The sequence below is a fragment of the Erpetoichthys calabaricus genome, chromosome 6, assembly GCF_900747795.2.
Source record: "Erpetoichthys calabaricus chromosome 6, fErpCal1.3, whole genome shotgun sequence".
NCBI lineage: Eukaryota > Metazoa > Chordata > Cladistia > Polypteriformes > Polypteridae > Erpetoichthys > Erpetoichthys calabaricus.
Genome location: NC_041399.2, coordinates 182,302,208 through 182,319,758, shown reverse-complemented (window position 1 = coordinate 182,319,758; position 17,551 = coordinate 182,302,208). Strand labels below are relative to the sequence as shown.

Genomic DNA, 17,551 nt, shown 5'->3' with positions numbered 1-17,551 from the left:
GAAAGTTAAGTTACTTTAGTTATTGTTACTGTTAAACTAAAGTGTTAAGCAGATGTTATAAAACTTTTACTTAAGATCTCCAGGGAAAACACTACCTTTTGTGCTTACATTTGACTTTTGCTGTGTCACTACTATTGTACTATAATGCTGCTGCTGGCATTTTGTGGCAATAGATTTGAATTAGATGGTCTGTTATCAATGACACAAGCTCATTGGAAAAGACGGATGGAAAATGCCCTTCATTTTGTTTGCACTAATAAAAACTGCTGCCTGAAAGCTGCAATCACTGATAAAATGTTAAGTATTTTTTTCTATATCATCATAAATAACATTATCGCAAATGCCATGAAATATTGTGATATAATTTTGAGGCTATATCACCCACCCCTACTACTTGGCAAATTATTCCATGCTTCTATGGTTCTCTGTGTGAAGAAAAACCTCCTGATGATGAAGATGTTAAGTTACCAAGTAGTGTGACAGACAGTAGAACTTCAGGGACTTTCAAATGTAGACTTGATACTATTTTGGAAGAATTCAGTGGAAAGGACTGGCGGGCTTTGTTGGGCTGAATGGCCTGTTTTTGTCTAGATTGTACTAATGACATTAGTGTTTTAAACTTTGCTGCTTTTACTGCGGTTGTATAATTAAAAATGAGCCTATTTTTCAGGCAGCATGAGCCCCTTTAAAATATACTGCTCTAGTATAAGAATTCTAAGCATAATTAAACTTCTCTCTATTTTGAGACGGTTAAAAACAATACTTACTAAAAACCATGACTTAGTGGAAAGAGATACCCTTTAACAAAGTTTCGGCACTGCCTCAAATTGAATTTCCACTTGCATCCAAAATGTACTGAAAATCCAAGATATAGAAAAAAGGATATGACTCGTAATCAAGAGTTTGTGTGAGCACACCAGTCAGGATGAACTCGGCATTGTGAACATCTGTTAGAGAAAATGTAATCGAAAAATCAAAAACAATTCATTAGTAAAGTACTTTAATTTGTACAAAAATCTTCCTCAAATAAGTGTAACAAAAAGATCACTTACCTATATTTTTGGCAAAGTACTCTCTGCACAAGTGAAGATCATTTTCACAAGAGATAAGAATTATTTCAGGTAAGCTCTGTAAAAGAGGTTAAAAAAAATGCATGCACAAATTACACACTTCACATAGATTATGCTAAGTTTTCCTTATGTTCCTTAAGGAGTGCAGATTTCTTCATCATTTCTCACAAACGTCTACAGATGTACAGTAAGGTCCATTCTGACTGGCAACATAACTTCCCGGTACAGCCCCTTGCTGACTAAAGGTTGTCAAGCACTACAGAAGGTGGAACAGAACATAACCACCACACAGCTGCTTTCTGCTCAGTGCATGTACAGCATAAACTGCATTATAAAGGCACGCAGTAGACCTCAGCCGTCTTGCACAGTCACTTTTCTCACTCCTTCCTTCTGGCTAATGGTATAAAACCACTGGCACTTGCAGCCCTTGAACTCACGGACAGTTTATATTGTAAGGTCACTGAACAGCCAAATCATAAAAACAAAATACTGTAACATAAAACTAACTTTTGTTGGTCATTGCCTCTGTTGTAATGAGACATACAATAAGAATATAATTGTACTAGACATACATGACAATAAAGTTGAATTTGAATGATCAAACTGTATTTCATATTCATTGGACCTAGTTAACCAAGGCTGGTGCCAAGTGTGTGAGCATGATGGTCCTTAACAAACCTGCACACCATTTTAATAACAACTCGCTAACTTGAAGTCTAGGGAAAGGGGTGTTTAGTACTGCACAGTTCATCATCATCATCATCATCATCAAGAATGCAGACTCTGTCTGATAACTTGGCATTCAGACCTACTGTGAGGCTGCAGAGTCAGTCAGCAGTGCCCAGGCTATTCAGTTCACTCACATGCGGAAGTGAATTTTGTTCAATTTTGGGGTTTAATATGTTTAGAATGCAGCATTCTTTTTGAAGCATATGACATTTATTGGCATTGGTAGGGCCAATAGAAAAATATATCTTCACAAAGAGAGGCTGCTATGGATTAGTATAATGAAAACGAGCAAAAGGGTTACGCTGTAAATGTTAGGTGAACAGGAACTGAAGGCTTAAGAGATAAGGCCAAACGGTCTTTACCGTCAAAAGAAATTTATGTTTCAAAGCATCACCAAATCTAAAAAATAAAGGCAGGACCCGTGCAAGGGAAATGCAAGGCATCCAGTTCTAAACAGGTAAGAATGTAACAGAGGTGTCTGAATGTGCCCATTTTGCAAGTTAAATAGCAGGAAAGAACACTTCGCTATTTAGGAATATTGCTAACTGCTCTTTTTAAGAGAAGTTTATTTTCATTTAAAATATTATTTATCGCCCTGAATGGGAGGTACTTTAACCTTTTAACCTGACAAATTTCAGGAAATAATGCCTTAGCCTGAAATTCTCTTCAAGATAAACAGAAGTATCATGTACTCTGGGAATATATAGAACTTTAAAGATATAACTATTTGCTAAGTTAGAAAATACAGCTTTTGTCTTCAATTGGAAGATAACCTTGACTTTGTGATAATGATTCAATAATATTTTCTGTGTGTTTTGACAAAACTGCAAGCTCTGCTTAAAACAACAAGTTGAAAACAAGTAAGCCAGGTGTTCATTTTGGAAACAAAGGGTTGGAGAGAGTGGTTGCCTTTTATTTGACTTAGTTTTCACTAAACTACTTCTTGATAATGGAAACTTCTAGTTCAGCTTGTAAAAACGGATCTCTCTTTTAGACCAGAGTTGTTTTTCTGACACTTTTTTTTAAAGAGCTCAGTGCACTTGTAAAAATGGACACTTGCTAAGAGCCTTTCTCTTCCTAAAACTGACACTTTCATGGAACTTGCTATCCTGCTGCTGTTTAGTTGCTGGATACTTTCCAAGGAGCTCTCTCTTTTCATTATTTTCATTTTTTGATTAAGGATATATACTTTGCATCTAAAGTAAAGAAAGTATTTGTCATTCTGTACTGAGTAAAGACTGCATGAGGCCACCTAGGTTGTATAATTCTTAATATTGCTTATATTTGCTGCAAATGCTTTTGAAGCAAATAAATATGACTTTAAAGCGAAAATTAAATCAATGCCTTTTGTCTGATTGTTGTTCGCAAGCTGAGAAACTGGACTATTCATTCCTTACCTAACTGTGGTACCTTAAGGGCATAAGAGAACACTCCTGTGAACCTTTCTATTGGTGGTAAACTGGGCTAAAGTAAAAGTTTGGAAATAACAACAGCTGTAGCCAGCAAACTGTTCACTACAGAGGTCCTATGGGAATATGCGAGATACAGCCTGGACAATAAGACAGAGGTTACTGGTAAAGTTGTATAGTTGTTTTTGACATTTCTTTCTGTTTCCATTAAGAAAAGAACCTAAGAGATTAGTTTGTATCTTGCAATTGATAACACAATAAAACACACTCCATTCCAACTGCACTCATAATTAGAAGGATGATATGGTACTGACAACAGTGGGGTTTAGGGTTTTGGTATCTATGTACTTTTGCACCTCGGCCCATAACTAGCAAACACCAGCCATGGGTATAAAATAAAACAGCTGAACTGACAATTTGCTGAAAACCCCAACATAACATAGAATTATTCATCATATCTGTGCCTCTATAGAAGTTTAAACTGTAATTTTTTTTTTTTTTTTGGAGTCTTACCTTATTCTGCTTATGTTCCATTATTTTACGAAATGAAGGCTGCTTAGCCAACACCTTCCCACCTGCACACTCCACAATGGCCTTCATTGTTGAAAGGCTGGGGCAGATTCCAGGTGTAATATAGAAATACTTTCCCTTCAAAATAAAAATAAATAAACTCTCCTGTAGAATACATATGTTTCACTGAAAAATTATTAATATACAATTTGATTTCAAGTATAATACACACCCACAGAATCTGCTGAACAAATTTCCACCTAAGGTCATGTCAATTTTAATGAGAATGCCTATAAGGGAGAAGGTGGCCAGCTGGGCTAGCTCAGCACAACTCACACATTGCTTGCGCCAACAGATGGAAAAACCCTGAAAGGTTTTATTTACATATCTATTACATATCTCTATTATAATAAAAAAATCCTGGGACGAGACGTGACTTTTTTAGAGAGATACTTTCATGTCCCACGAGACGAGACTTAATAAGAGATTCTAACCACGCCCATGCTGGAAATAAAAGACAAAGAGTAGATGACAAAGTAGGACGTCATAAAGAATTCAAAAATGTTGGTGCGATACACATGCAGAGCAGGTTAGAGATAATGAAAGTACTAAAATTTGAAAGTCTCAAAAAAATGATAGTAAAGATCGCATTAGCGCTAACAAATGGAAATTATTACTTGGTGAAATAACGGAACATTGATATTGAGATCATCTAATTTGTGTTGCCATCAGGGAAAAGTTGTGTTTCTTCCTAATGAAGAGGCGTATATGCGAGAATTAAAAGATTTGTTGTTTGGTGAAAGTGAAATACACATACCCGAGCGGCAGAGGCGCGAAGTAGCTGGCTCGTAGCACAGGCCCTTGGGGGGTGGTTTTGGAAAAATGGACATTTCTTATTAGCATGATTATAATTTAACTTGAGATACTGTACAGTGAGTATTTATTATTGTTTATTTGTCTGGATAGGTATGAGTCTATATACATAACCATTGTGACTATGTAGTCTAATTTGCCATATTACACCTGAAAATATGTGCAAGTCCTCTATAAATCTTTAATTAGAAAGAGCGCCACAGAAGAAGACACTTGAATTGACCAAAACAATAAACAGCAAAATGAAGTGTCTACATTGGAAGCTTATTACTCTTGTAATACCAGTGGACTTTGATATTTGCATGAAAAATTTGGAACTTGCAAGTGTTTTTTTTGTACTATTCTGATGATGGAGACGTGCCCACAGGAGGGATTATATGGACTATGAAGTGTACACTAAAATGCAGATCTGACACTGCTAGAATTGTTTATCTTGGTTTTTTTTTTAATTAATGATGTACTGACTGGTTGTCTTTGGAAAAAGGATAACAAGGAAGCATGAGTGAGCACTCATTGGATGGGCATGCCGGGGGGGTCAATTGTTTGACAGATAGATATATACAGTACATACAGTATACACACAATGGTCTGAATACACACAAGAATGACCAAAAAGAAGGAAAATTTAAAAAAAAAAAAAAGAAAACATCTGATTTGATAGTCACAGTCACAATGACATTATGCAGGTGTATTGCTGTTGGTATAAACGAGCCCCAGAAGCGTTTCTTGACACACTTCTGCTGAATAATTCATTGGCCAAAAGTCCTTAGTGTTAGTGTGTCAAAGAGAGGATGTGCAGCTTTGTCCATAATGGCACTCAGTTTGGTTTAAATTCTCTCCTCTGCTACAACCTCCAGGTATTCAAGAGTGAGTCCTATAAACTGAGCTTGCCCTTTAAATTTGTTTGTTGATTCGGTGAACCTCTCTTGAAGTGATGTTACCAGACCAGCACATCACAGCAGAGAAAACTGCACTGGCCATCACAAAGTTATAGAAGATGTGAAGTACGTTATTACCCACATTAAAAAAAATGCAGTTTGCTAAGAAAAAAGAGCCAGCTCTGCTGTTTCTTATATAGTTCTCTGTGCCACAAGACCAGTTCAGCTTGTCATTGATGTGGACCCCCCCCCCCCCATCCCAAGTACTTCTAGTACATATAAATTAGACAATAACTTAGAGAGAGGGTGTCCTGTTCCTTCTGAGAAGGACATAAGCTGCTGTATGACTGGAGAAACACTATAACTCAGAATTGTGCAGCCATGACAGATAATGAAAATCATCTTAAAGCAGGTACAGCTACAAGAAACCAGATTGTACATCTGATGTAGTACTTCTGCCTATACTTTTGTGTGTTTTATTACACTTAGATAACATTGAACAGTTTGCCTCCACAGCCATTCTTCTTGTAGTTTCTCATTATTAATTTCTGGCTGACATCCTCAATAAGGTCTGTGAAGAGTGTAGGCTTGGGTGAAATCGCACTATATGAGTGAGGGTGCACCTTAGTGGCTAAAAGTCAAAGCGAACTTTATCGTCATCTCAACCACATACTGTACAAGTATACAGATAGACGAAATTGTGAAACTCAGGATCCACAGTGTAACAACATGAAGTGCAAATAAAAATTAAAATTAAATTAAAAATAGAATTAAAATTAAAGTTTAAATTTAAAATTAAAACACAAACAAGACAAGACAGTGTGCAAAGACAAGATTGATGCAATGTATGGCATTATGTAATCTAGATACATAAATATAGTCAATAAATATGTAATAAAATAAATAAATAAATAAATACATACATAAAAGATATAGATAATGAAGAAATTATCAGTGTATGATAATAGTTGTTAGACATGTGCAAACAATGACAGGTCAGAATGTTTCAAAGAATGTCAAAGTGCAGTATGCAAAATACTTAAAGGTCAGTATGAGATTTTCAGTTCTTTTTCTACAGGCACACTTTGGTTAACAATCCTGTCCAGGTGAAAGTGCTCTATATTACTACAATGTGCAATATATCCATATATCAAAGAACCTAAGGATTAGAGTCAGTGCAAAAAGCAAAACATTATCCACGATATTGCAGACTTCACACTAAGAAGCTGCTGGTTTAGTTTCTGCTTCATTCATCAGGTGACACTGAGCAAGTCACACAGCCGGTGTATACTTAAACTTTAAAAACTATACAGTACATGTGCAACACAACAATAAACTGTATAGTAGTGATAAACGTGTAAAGTGCCTAGATCTACACAAAAACAACAAGCATAACTATGAAAAACTCCCAACTGGTAATAAGCAGACTTTAGAAAAAGTAAAATTCCTTGTCTGTATTAAGACTCCTCACCTAAAGCACAACAACTCTCACATTCATAAAGTTGTGAAAATTTATGCTGAAGTTATGACCTTCAGCACACCCATTAACTGCATGCCAGAGAAAGACTTCATTGTCTCGTTGGACTAGAAAAAAGCTCCAGATGTTAAGGAGTATGGCATAAAGTCTAAGCTCTGGACAGAAAAATGTAAGATTGATAGTTTGCTTCCTACCACTAATAGACAAATCAATTACTGAACCGATAAAGGCTCCAACGAGAGAGAGAGAGAGAAAAAAAAATAATACCATGCAATCAATTTTATTCTGTTAGCACAAAAAATAAATAAATAAAATAAATAATAATGGACAGTACACCGGAGATTCAAAAGCAAATATGCAAGTTTGACTTAGCAAGTTAGTAAGAACAAATAGGGGCTGGTGTCTACTTTTCCAGAGAATGAAAGAACCCTCTTGGAATGAATGATGGAGTACAGAGTAGATAGATAGATAGATAGATAGATAGTAGTGTCATATTTTGAACTGGACTGCAGTTTGAATCTACGTTTTCTTTGTGATTATTATGATATTGTTGGAAAGGACTGCCCCCATATCCTTACACCGATAGCCTATAATACTGACATTCTTGACAAAAATAAATGCCAAAGACTGTCAAGTAAATAATACCAAGTACTGAGCTTTTACAATATTTTCAGTTTCTGGAAATTTGTCTGTCACAGCTAGGGTTAGCTATTCTTTTGTGTATAATGCAGTAGGAAATGTTCATAAGCAAACCTGTTAAGATACTTGGCTAATATGAGCGTCCTGATAAATGCAAAGACACCCCAGGCAAGCAGGAAATAATAACGGACATAATGCTCAGTACAATTCCAAATTTGGTTTAGAAAAGTTTTTAAAATGACATTTTCATAACCTACTAATAAATAACAATCTCCATACCTTGAATAAAGGAGCAGCATGAGCCCTCTTTAGGGACTCTTCCAAACTGAAACAGAACAATACTTCTGCCTCCGCATCCCTCAGCATGAAATTCGCTTCATCTGCAAAAATAAAACACATTCAGTGTCATTATAAGCATCTAGCTGTATCACACTGTTCAGGATTTTTCAAAGATATGCAACAATTTTGACTAGTTTATAGCAGATTTGGATGAATGTCTTTATATACATTCCTTCACCCCTTTAATACGAGTTTCATTATTTCAATTAATTTATACTTAATGTACTAGAAAAACAGAAACAATTACAAATTGACACATCAACATGATGAAAATCTCTCCACCAATCCATCAAACAATAAAAAATAATTTTCATCTGTAAAACTATAACTCAAATGACTGTGTTTTCTTCATTTTACTTATTATTATCTGTAGAAAAACAAAAAGAAATGGCAAATTAGCTTACTGCTCATTCAAACAAAGTCTTGTGGAAGCAGAGCCTATATCCCAGCTTTGGTGCTGAATGGAACACCAGTTCACCACAAGCTACTTTGCTGGGTCAGCTCTAAGCAGCAACTTTACAATATTAAAGGAAACTAGAATCTCCAGGGTAAGCCTAATGAATGCTGCGACGACATGCAAAATCCACATGGAAGGCAATCCAGATGAGAACAAAATAAACGGAACAAGCGGAGCAACAATAGCTGTATTTAATGTAATTTACTATGTATAATAAAATCATTTAGATAGATAGATAGATAGATAGATAGATAGATAGATAGATAGATAGATAGATAGATAGATAGATAGATAGATAGATAGATAGATAGATAGATAGATAGATAGATAGATAGATAGATAGATAGATAGATAGATAGATAGATAGATAGATAGATAGATAGATAGATAGATAGATAGATAGATAGATAGATACTTTATTTTGCAAAGAAATAACATCATCTCCAAAGAAATTAGGTAGTGTCTAAACCAGGGACCCTCAGGTTCAGTGCTGAAGGGCAGCAGATTTTTGTTCCATCTTTAATTGTTTAACTTCTTAATCAACACCAAAACAGAAAATATCACTAGTAAATAAAAAAAGAAATCTGAACCCAAGCTCAGTGATTACACCACAGGATACGTTTTCAGTGGCAGAAAACCCCAAGTGAACATTCTGAAGTACATTTAAACAAATTTTTTCCCCCCTTTAGCTGTACACACCATCGACACTAACTGACGATTCTCCTTTTAAGTGAAGCAGTCAAATCAAATTTCAATAATATAGCTGGAAGTTATATTATTTAAAAAATATTAGCTGCAGGCTACAGAAATGTTAAGTTTATTTCTACACCAAGCCTACACCTGCAATGGGATATATAACGTGACTAACACTCTCAAACCTGTCAAATCCACTTCCACAACTGCTAGTTAACAGTGCGGCTCATGGGGAATACAATGATTTCTATAAGTATTGAAGAAAAAAGCATGTCTGCCTGAACACAACCAGCCCAGAGGTAAAACCCGATTGTTTATGATTTGGCTTCAAGGCATTGCAAAAGTAAATTCTACCATTAAAAAAAGTATGGGTAGAATCTTCCTGAAAGTCACTTAAAAGAAGAAAGCTCTAAACCTTTACTTTTCCAGTAAGAGAAACATAATTAGCTAAACCAACAATTGATGCTGATCACCTTTTAGCTTGTAATGCCACAACAGCACAACCTGTTTTCTGTGCAGATATGACAATAGGAAAGTGCTGGTGACAATGGTTATAGGAGCACATTCCATAAAGTGGCAAAGGATTGTAGGACAACCTGCCATAGCACTTGGATCAACACTTTCTACCAGCTACTGTACATGGTACAATGTGCAGAGCACGTTGGGGCTGACTCACAATATCTATTAGATTTACTTCTTCATTATAGTGGATGATCACTACGTGGTGAAGACAAAGACACCCAGGAAGAGGACTTCCTGAAAGGCAGAAATACATATATAAATGAGAGATTATGGATTTTTAATAAGTGTGCAAACCTTTCTGAAAACGTTTTTCATTTTGTTATATATAATTGGTTATGAAGTGTAGATTGATAGGCAAAAATGGCAAATTTATCCATTTAAAATAAAGTCTACTACACAATTAAGTGTGCATGAAGTGAACGAGTCTGAATACCTTCTAAATTTACTGTATGTGCCGAGATTTTCATCAAGCAGTTAAGTCATCTTCTCCCAGACTGGGTTCAGCCGGTGTTACAGAACAGGACTCACAAGCAGGATTTTCAGATAGACTCCAATAAGTGTCTAACCCCGGAGGCTCCAAAGAGTGACCTTCTTGCCTCCAAGACAGAGTGGAACATTGAAGCACCTAGTTTCTAAGAGCAACTATAGCTCCTACTGATTGCATCAGAATTTACCATAAGATACAGGTCAAGACCTTCTCATAGATGTCTAAAGCTGGCGGTAAGTTACACAACTTCAATGCGAAAGGAACGTTGTTAGTCATCTGAGGATGTCAGATTACATGAGATGACTCCATGACTACTTTCCAGTACAGTTTCATATTAAAAAGCATCAGAAACATGGCCCTTTCCCTGGCATGTAATAATGTGCTGTCCATTAAAGGTGTTTTGTACAAATGCTTTCCAGGAACAGTGAGTTCAGGTGCAAACTCAGTCCAGACTAGTCTCTCTTCATTTTGTCAGGTCCAAAACAAAGCGTTCCTTAATCCTTGTTGGTACAGTACAATATACACATTGCACGTTTAGGCAAGTGCCCACTGGTTGTCAGCTCTCTCTCTGTCTCACACACACACATGCACACTCTAACCCTACATCATATAACAAAAATCAAACCTATTTCATTTTGATATAATCTGTTAATCCCTGATGTCTTTCTGCATGACCTTTGGGGGTCAGAGCGTAGGGTCAGCCATTATACAGCTTCCCTGGAGCAATTTTGTCGGTGACAGTCACACTGAGTCAATGGATATATTAAACTACACTACTGAAACTCCCAGGAGAACATGATGACTGAATCTAATTTGCTAAGAGTATGTAAATTAAGTCTGCAACTGAAAAATTACTACAGAAGTTGAGTAATTTGACAGGGCCTTAAGTGTGCCCATCAAAATACGCAAAAGGTTTGCCTCCAGTTACAAAGGTTAAGATGAATATCCTTTCAAGCACCTCTAGGCCTCATGGTCTCTGCAGAGATATCATTTCAACTTGATTAACACTGCTGGCTATCAGATGGAATTCAAGAAAGCTACCTGAATAAATGTTGGCTAATGGTACAGTTGCAAAAGGATCTTGGTTTAGCTTAATTATTCAAATATATGCCTATTATAGAATGACAGGGGAGGAAATTTACCTGGCTATCGGGCTATAAGCAGCTCTGCCAAATATCTCTCAGCTAAGTTGCTTTAGCAGAAAAAAATAATAGCTGCTCACAAAAAAGTACTAACAGTAAATGATAGCATTGATTTATATGCTCTATTGGCAAACAGAATTATTCACATAGATTTCACAATTAAATAACACATGGTCATTATTCCAGGTGTATATTTTTGTTTTTGATATTATACATAATTTCATAAGCAGCTTCACATACACTGAATGGAATACACAAGAAACAGAATGACTTACCAATAAACTTCTGACCTTTACAACTCTGTTCCAACCAGTCTGGTGTAACAATGTGCTTAACGATAGACACTGCAGTCAGAAATTTCACCGTGCGTGTCACTCGGCTTGCAATAAGATGTGTGCACTTGTGTACGTTTTCTGCAACTTCTCCTCCAAGTACATATAATTTCTAATTTGAAAAGAAAAATTATTATGTTATTAAGAATTAACAACAAACCCAATCTAGTTTCACTAACTTATTTGAATCCAAAGTCTCAGACTTAAACTTAACTAATCTTTCAGATGTTAACAGTGAAATAAGATGGGAAAATCAAAAACAGAATTAAAATTCACCTTAACGTAGTGTTGAACTTGTGCTGGTTCAAATCCAGTAAACAAAACAAAAGGTGTGGACTCAGGGGGCAGCTTCTTAGTTGGAGGTGGCAAATCTTCGATCCTAAACCAATAAACCATAATTTTGATATCATTAAAAACATAACAGTTAAAGAAGCTAGTAAAATTATACATTTGCGGTTTGTAGTAGTAAAGTGTTGTGTCGTGTTAGCCATTATGGATGCAATAAGAAGTCAAGCAAAGTGACACCTTTTATTGGCTAATTGAGCAGATTACAATATGCAAGCCTTCAAGGCAGCCCAGGTCCCTTCTTCTTCTTCTTCTGCCTGAAGAAGGGGTCTGAGTTGCCTTAAAAGCTTGCATGTTGTAATCTGCTTAGTTAGCCAAATAAAGGTGTCACTTTGCTTGACTTCTCATTGCATATTTAGGGTTTTAAATATCAAGCCTGGAGAACACAGAAATAGCACAGAAACAATAACAATCTAAAAATATTTGAAGATGAAAACCGTTTAGGAAATGTAAAAAAAAATTGTTAGCACCACCCCTCTATTACCCCTCCTCAAAACACAGAGAAAAACTGTTTACAATATACTGTAGCAGACATGAAATTTGACACAGAAAATTGCACAACTGAATCAAATCAAATCTCTCTATTATAAAAAAAAAAATCCTGGAGAGAAACAGTAGGGCGTCGAGACGTGATCTTCACGTTAAGATCATGGAAGACAGTTAAAAGACCCGCGAGGACCTTAAATATGAGACATTGTGCCAAAAGATTGACTGACCCAGGACCACCTCGCGATGACGTAGAACATGAGATTCTTGCAAGACACGCCCTACTTACAATCAATATCAAATAAGACAACAGGGTAGCAAAACATTCAGTCTTGTGAAGGATTTGAGCACACACAGATCCAGGATCTCAGCGCATATAAAGCGTATAAGGACAATACGTTATAAATGAAACGTCGACGACTAAGCAAAGAAGAAAGCAGAGTGGAGAAAAGAGACTCAAAAGCGCTGGAGAGAAAAAGGAGCAAACAAGAAAAAATAATCTAGGTGCAAATTCAGAAAATAAGGAAAGTAATTATCAGCCCGTAACAAGTGGAACTGAAACAAAGCACGTCCAATCGGGCTCAGAATTAAAAGACAGTAAAAGACAAAGTAGAACTTCAAAACCCGTTCACAAACGTTGGCGCTATACACATGCAGAGCAGATTATGAAAGCAGTGGAATTCGAAAGGCTCAAAAAAAAAAAAGTATGCGCAATACAAATGTGGAGAAAGTTAAAGAATATGAAAGTAGAAAAATTAGAAAGTATAAAAAAAAAGAAAGTAAAGATCGCAGTAACGCAAACAAACGGAAATTACTACTCGAAAAAGGGAAAATAATCACCATGGACCAGGTGTCAATAAAAAAAAAACAGGACAAAGCGAGGTCAGAAATAAAAGACAGAGTAGAAAACAAAGTAAAACATCATAAAGAGGTTACAAAACAAAGGGGCCAAACACATGCAGAGCAGGTTAAAGATAATGAAAACTGGAATTCAAAAGACTCAAAAAAAAAACGTAGGCGCGAAACGAATGCAGAGCAAGATACAGAATATGAAAGCAAAAAAAATAAGTGTCAAAAAAGAAAGTAAACATCGCATTAGCGCAAACAAAGTGAAATTATTACTCGGAGAAACAACTAAAAGGCAAATAGAGATCAAATATATGGACACAGGTGATATGTCAGAAGTATGTAAATATTGTAAGGCTTTGAAGTTTAAGTCAGAGAATTTAAAAAACATGTTTTACCTCACATGCATTTATTGGTTACTTTGCAAAACAAATTATTAACTGCTAATGATGTAGATCGCTTTGTCTGTGCTGAAATTCCAAACAGAGAAACCTATCCTGAATTATGGTACAAAGTCATTAAACACATGTCTTACTGACCTCATTTAAAAGATTCAGCATATTGGGACTCGAAAGATTCCAAATATTGTTTTTACATAAGCTCAGAAATAAAAGTGAAACTAATGAAATAGCAACAAACAAACAAAAAAAAAATCTTAAAAGTGTGTATCCAGAAAACCAAACATGGGGGTTGGCGAGTGAAGCGAGCAGGGGGCAAAGCCCCCTAGTATTATAAATTACAAAGTGACCTCTGACAGATACAGTTAAAAAAGTCTGTCGAGTACTTTCTAGCTGGTCCTTCCTTTTTTTGCATAGAATGAGTACTTAAAAGTATAAGTTTTCCCGCAATGGAGCCTTTTACAACACATGGAGACAAAAGTGAGGTTGCAGTCAAGCAATGAGCAAAGAGAGAAAGTGCACTTTAGTGAGACTGAGATACTGGAGTGCGTAATATGAGATAACTGAAAAAAAAAGTGTTATTAAGTGCTTTGAGCATGGGAAAGGTGCAATATAATATAATATAGCAATATACAATATAGCAGTTGTTGATGTCAGTGAGCACATGCTGCTTTAAATCTCTCTATATAACTCTCTCTCTCTCTCTCTCTATATATATATATATATATACATATATATATATACAGTGGTGTGAAAAACTATTTGCCCCCTTCCTGATTTCTTATTCTTTTGCATGTTTGTCACACAAAATGTTTCTGATCATCAAACACATTTAACCATTAGTCAAATATAACACAAGTAAACACAAAATGCAGTTTGTAAATGGTGGTTTTTATTATTTAGGGAGAAAAAAAAATCCAAACCTACATGGCCCTGTGTGAAAAAGTAATTGCCCCCTGAACCTAATAACTGGTTGGGCCACCCTTAGCAGCAATAACTGCAATCAAGCGTTTGCGATAACTTGCAATGAGTCTATTACAGCGCTCTGGAGGAATTTTGGCCCACTCATCTTTGCAAAATTGTTGTAATTCAGCTTTATTTGAGGGTTTTCTAGCATGAACCGCCTTTTTAAGGTCATGCCATAGCATCTCAATTGGATTCAGGTCAGGACTTTGACTAGGCCACTCCAAAGTCTTCATTTTGTTTTTCTTCAGCCATTCAGAGGTGGATTTGCTGGTGTGTTTTGGGTCATTGTCCTGTTGCAGCACCCAAGATCGCTTCAGCTTGAGTTGACGAACAGATGGCCGGACATTCTCCTTCAGGATTTTTTGGTAGACAGTATAATTCATGGTTCCATCTATCACAGCAAGCCTTCCAGGTCCTGAAGCAGCAAAACAACCCCAGACCATCACACTACCACCACCATATTTTACTGTTGGTATGATGTTCTTTTTCTGAAATGCTGTGTTCCTTTTACGCCAGATGTAACGGGACATTTGCCTTCCAAAAAGTTCAACTTTTGTCTCATCAGTCCACAAGGTATTTTCCCAAAAGTCTTGGCAATCATTGAGATGTTTCTTAGCAAAATTGAGACGAGCCCTAATGTTCTTTTTGCTTAACAGTGGTTTGCGTCTTGGAAATCTGCCATGCAGGCCGTTTTTGCCCAGTCTCTTTCATATGGTGGAGTCGTGAACACTGACCTTAATTGAGGCAAGTGAGGCCTGCAGTTCTTTAGACGTTGTCCTGGGGTCTTTTGTGACCTCTCGGATGAGTCGTCTCTGCGCTCTTGGGGTAATTTTGGTCGGCCGGCCACTCCTGGGAAGGTTCACCACTGTTCCATGTTTTTGCCATTTGTGGATAATGGCTCTCACTGTGGTTCGCTGGAGTCCCAAAGCTTTAGAAATGGCTTTATAACCTTTACCAGACTGATAGATCTCAATTACTTCTGTTCTCATTTGTTCCTGAATTTCTTTGGATCTTGGCATGATGTCTAGCTTTTGAGGTGCTTTTGGTCTACTTCTCTGTGTCAGGCAGCTCCTATTTAAGTGATTTCTTGATTGAAACAGGTGTGGCAGTAATCAGGCCTGGGGGTGGCTACGGAAATTGAACTCAGGTGTGATACACCACAGTTAGGTTATTTTTTAACAAGGGGGCAATTACTTTTTCACACAGGGCCATGTAGGTTTGGATTTTTTTTTCTCCCTAAATAATAAAAACCATCATTTAAAAACTGCATTTTGTGTTTACTTGTGTTATATTTGACTAATGGTTAAATGTGTTTGATGATCAGAAACATTTTGTGTGACAAACATGCAAAAGAATAAGAAATCAGGAAGGGGGCAAATAGTTTTTCACACCACTGTATATAGACACTGTTTCTTTATGAAGAGTTACACATTCTCGTTCATGGGCAGGGAAGCAATGTCTCATGCTCCTATTTGTAATACATGAAGGCTGGAAGCTACCATAGTGACATAGCCCAATTTTCAACACCTGTGTTCATTTCCTGCCTGCTACTTCATAGACCTCAATGTTGGAACGAGGCATCGACACTTTTGTATAGATATATAAAACACTCACATAATGCTTTTATGTACTATCACGGGTTCATTGGAAAATATCATATTAGGAAGCTGTACTCAGCAAGGTTAAAGTATCTGTGGGGCACATGCATCCTAATTTTGCAGTTGCAGTGAGACGTACCTTCAAATGAAAAAGGTTATAATGCTAAACAAAAGTCAAACTCAGCAGGTGGAACAGCAAGCATTTCAACACATCAGGAAACCCATGGCAACCTGCCTGACAGTCCTGACTCTAATAACTTGGAAAGTTATCTCCCATGCCACTGTAGGGAAGTTGGAGGTCATTGCCCTTTCAAGACAATAACAGTCCATGTTGTCTGAGGGTGATTTTCACTTGCCTAGCGTTCCCTAGTCAGCTTTTTCTGCACCCAATCATTTTTTAGCACAATCTACTTATCACTGCAGAAAAATACAATTAGTAAATACAGTTCCAAGTAAAAGAGATTAAAATGCAAGTGAATATGTGTGTTTTTATAAGTGACAAATGAACAAATTCAGTGATGGAGCTTCATAAACATAACCAGAAAATGAGTGAAAAGGCAAGAGTGTAGAAGCCAAAAACCTAAATGAACCAGGCTTTGGAAGGATGAAAAAGCTAGTATCAGTGGATATTGGTTTATTTTATTTTATTTGTTTTATTTGTGAGATTTAATTAATGATGCAAGCTCCTCTAGACTTATAAAATAGTAGGAGAGTTTTCAACATAATTAAATGTTTTAGAGGAAGCGGGGAGCTTGGGGCTGGAATGTTAATTCCATAGAGTTCCTGTTAAAATTCTTACAGTAGCATTTTGAGCAGTGAGAACATTGAGAATTGAATTCAGTCTAGGGGTGATAAAGACACGACACAGTGTTTGTACATCAGAAGAGAAGAAAGGCCAAAATCTGGCAATGTTCTATAAGTGGTAAAAGGAAATTCTGACTGTGGTTAATTATATGATTTTTTTTTCTTTTTTTAGAAATTGAAAGTGCTGTTGAAATTTTACTCAAGGCTAGGACTGTGGGTGTTGGTATAAATTGCAAGAACCATTATCAATGACTAAAGAATCAAGGCTCTGTAGCTGGATAACCTATAAGAAAGTTCTGCTTTGTTGTTATTTCTAGGTCTTTCAAAACCAAACACAGCAGTGAACAACAGAATGAAACTGTGTTACCTGCCCCGATTAAGTGCAAGAATAGACACAAAAATAAACAAGAAAAACAAGTAGAATAACAAGATTAAAGAAGAGAAAATCACTAACATATTGAACAGATAAATTATATATTGCACTGTATTAAGAGATTAGCACTGTATTATCAGACAGTTTGTATAAAGTGTAGTTGTCAGTTTTGTAAAAT

The 17,551-nt window shown here is 36.3% G+C and overlaps 1 protein-coding gene across 1 annotated transcript in view; it reads right to left on the bottom strand.

Annotated features, from left to right (window-relative positions):
• Positions 1-713: 713 nt before the first annotated feature.
• Positions 714-17,551, bottom strand: part of paxip1 (PAX interacting (with transcription-activation domain) protein 1) — a 94,911-nt gene continuing 78,073 nt past the window's right edge. The window contains exons 15-20 of the mRNA XM_028804162.2: positions 11,834-11,936; positions 11,501-11,669; positions 7,865-7,965; positions 3,722-3,856; positions 1,053-1,128; positions 714-947 (exon numbers count right to left, since the gene is read on the bottom strand). Of these exons, the coding sequence (XP_028659995.2) occupies positions 823-947; positions 1,053-1,128; positions 3,722-3,856; positions 7,865-7,965; positions 11,501-11,669; positions 11,834-11,936 (709 nt within the window). The 3' untranslated portion in view covers positions 714-822. The remainder of the gene's footprint in view (positions 948-1,052; positions 1,129-3,721; positions 3,857-7,864; positions 7,966-11,500; positions 11,670-11,833; positions 11,937-17,551) is intronic.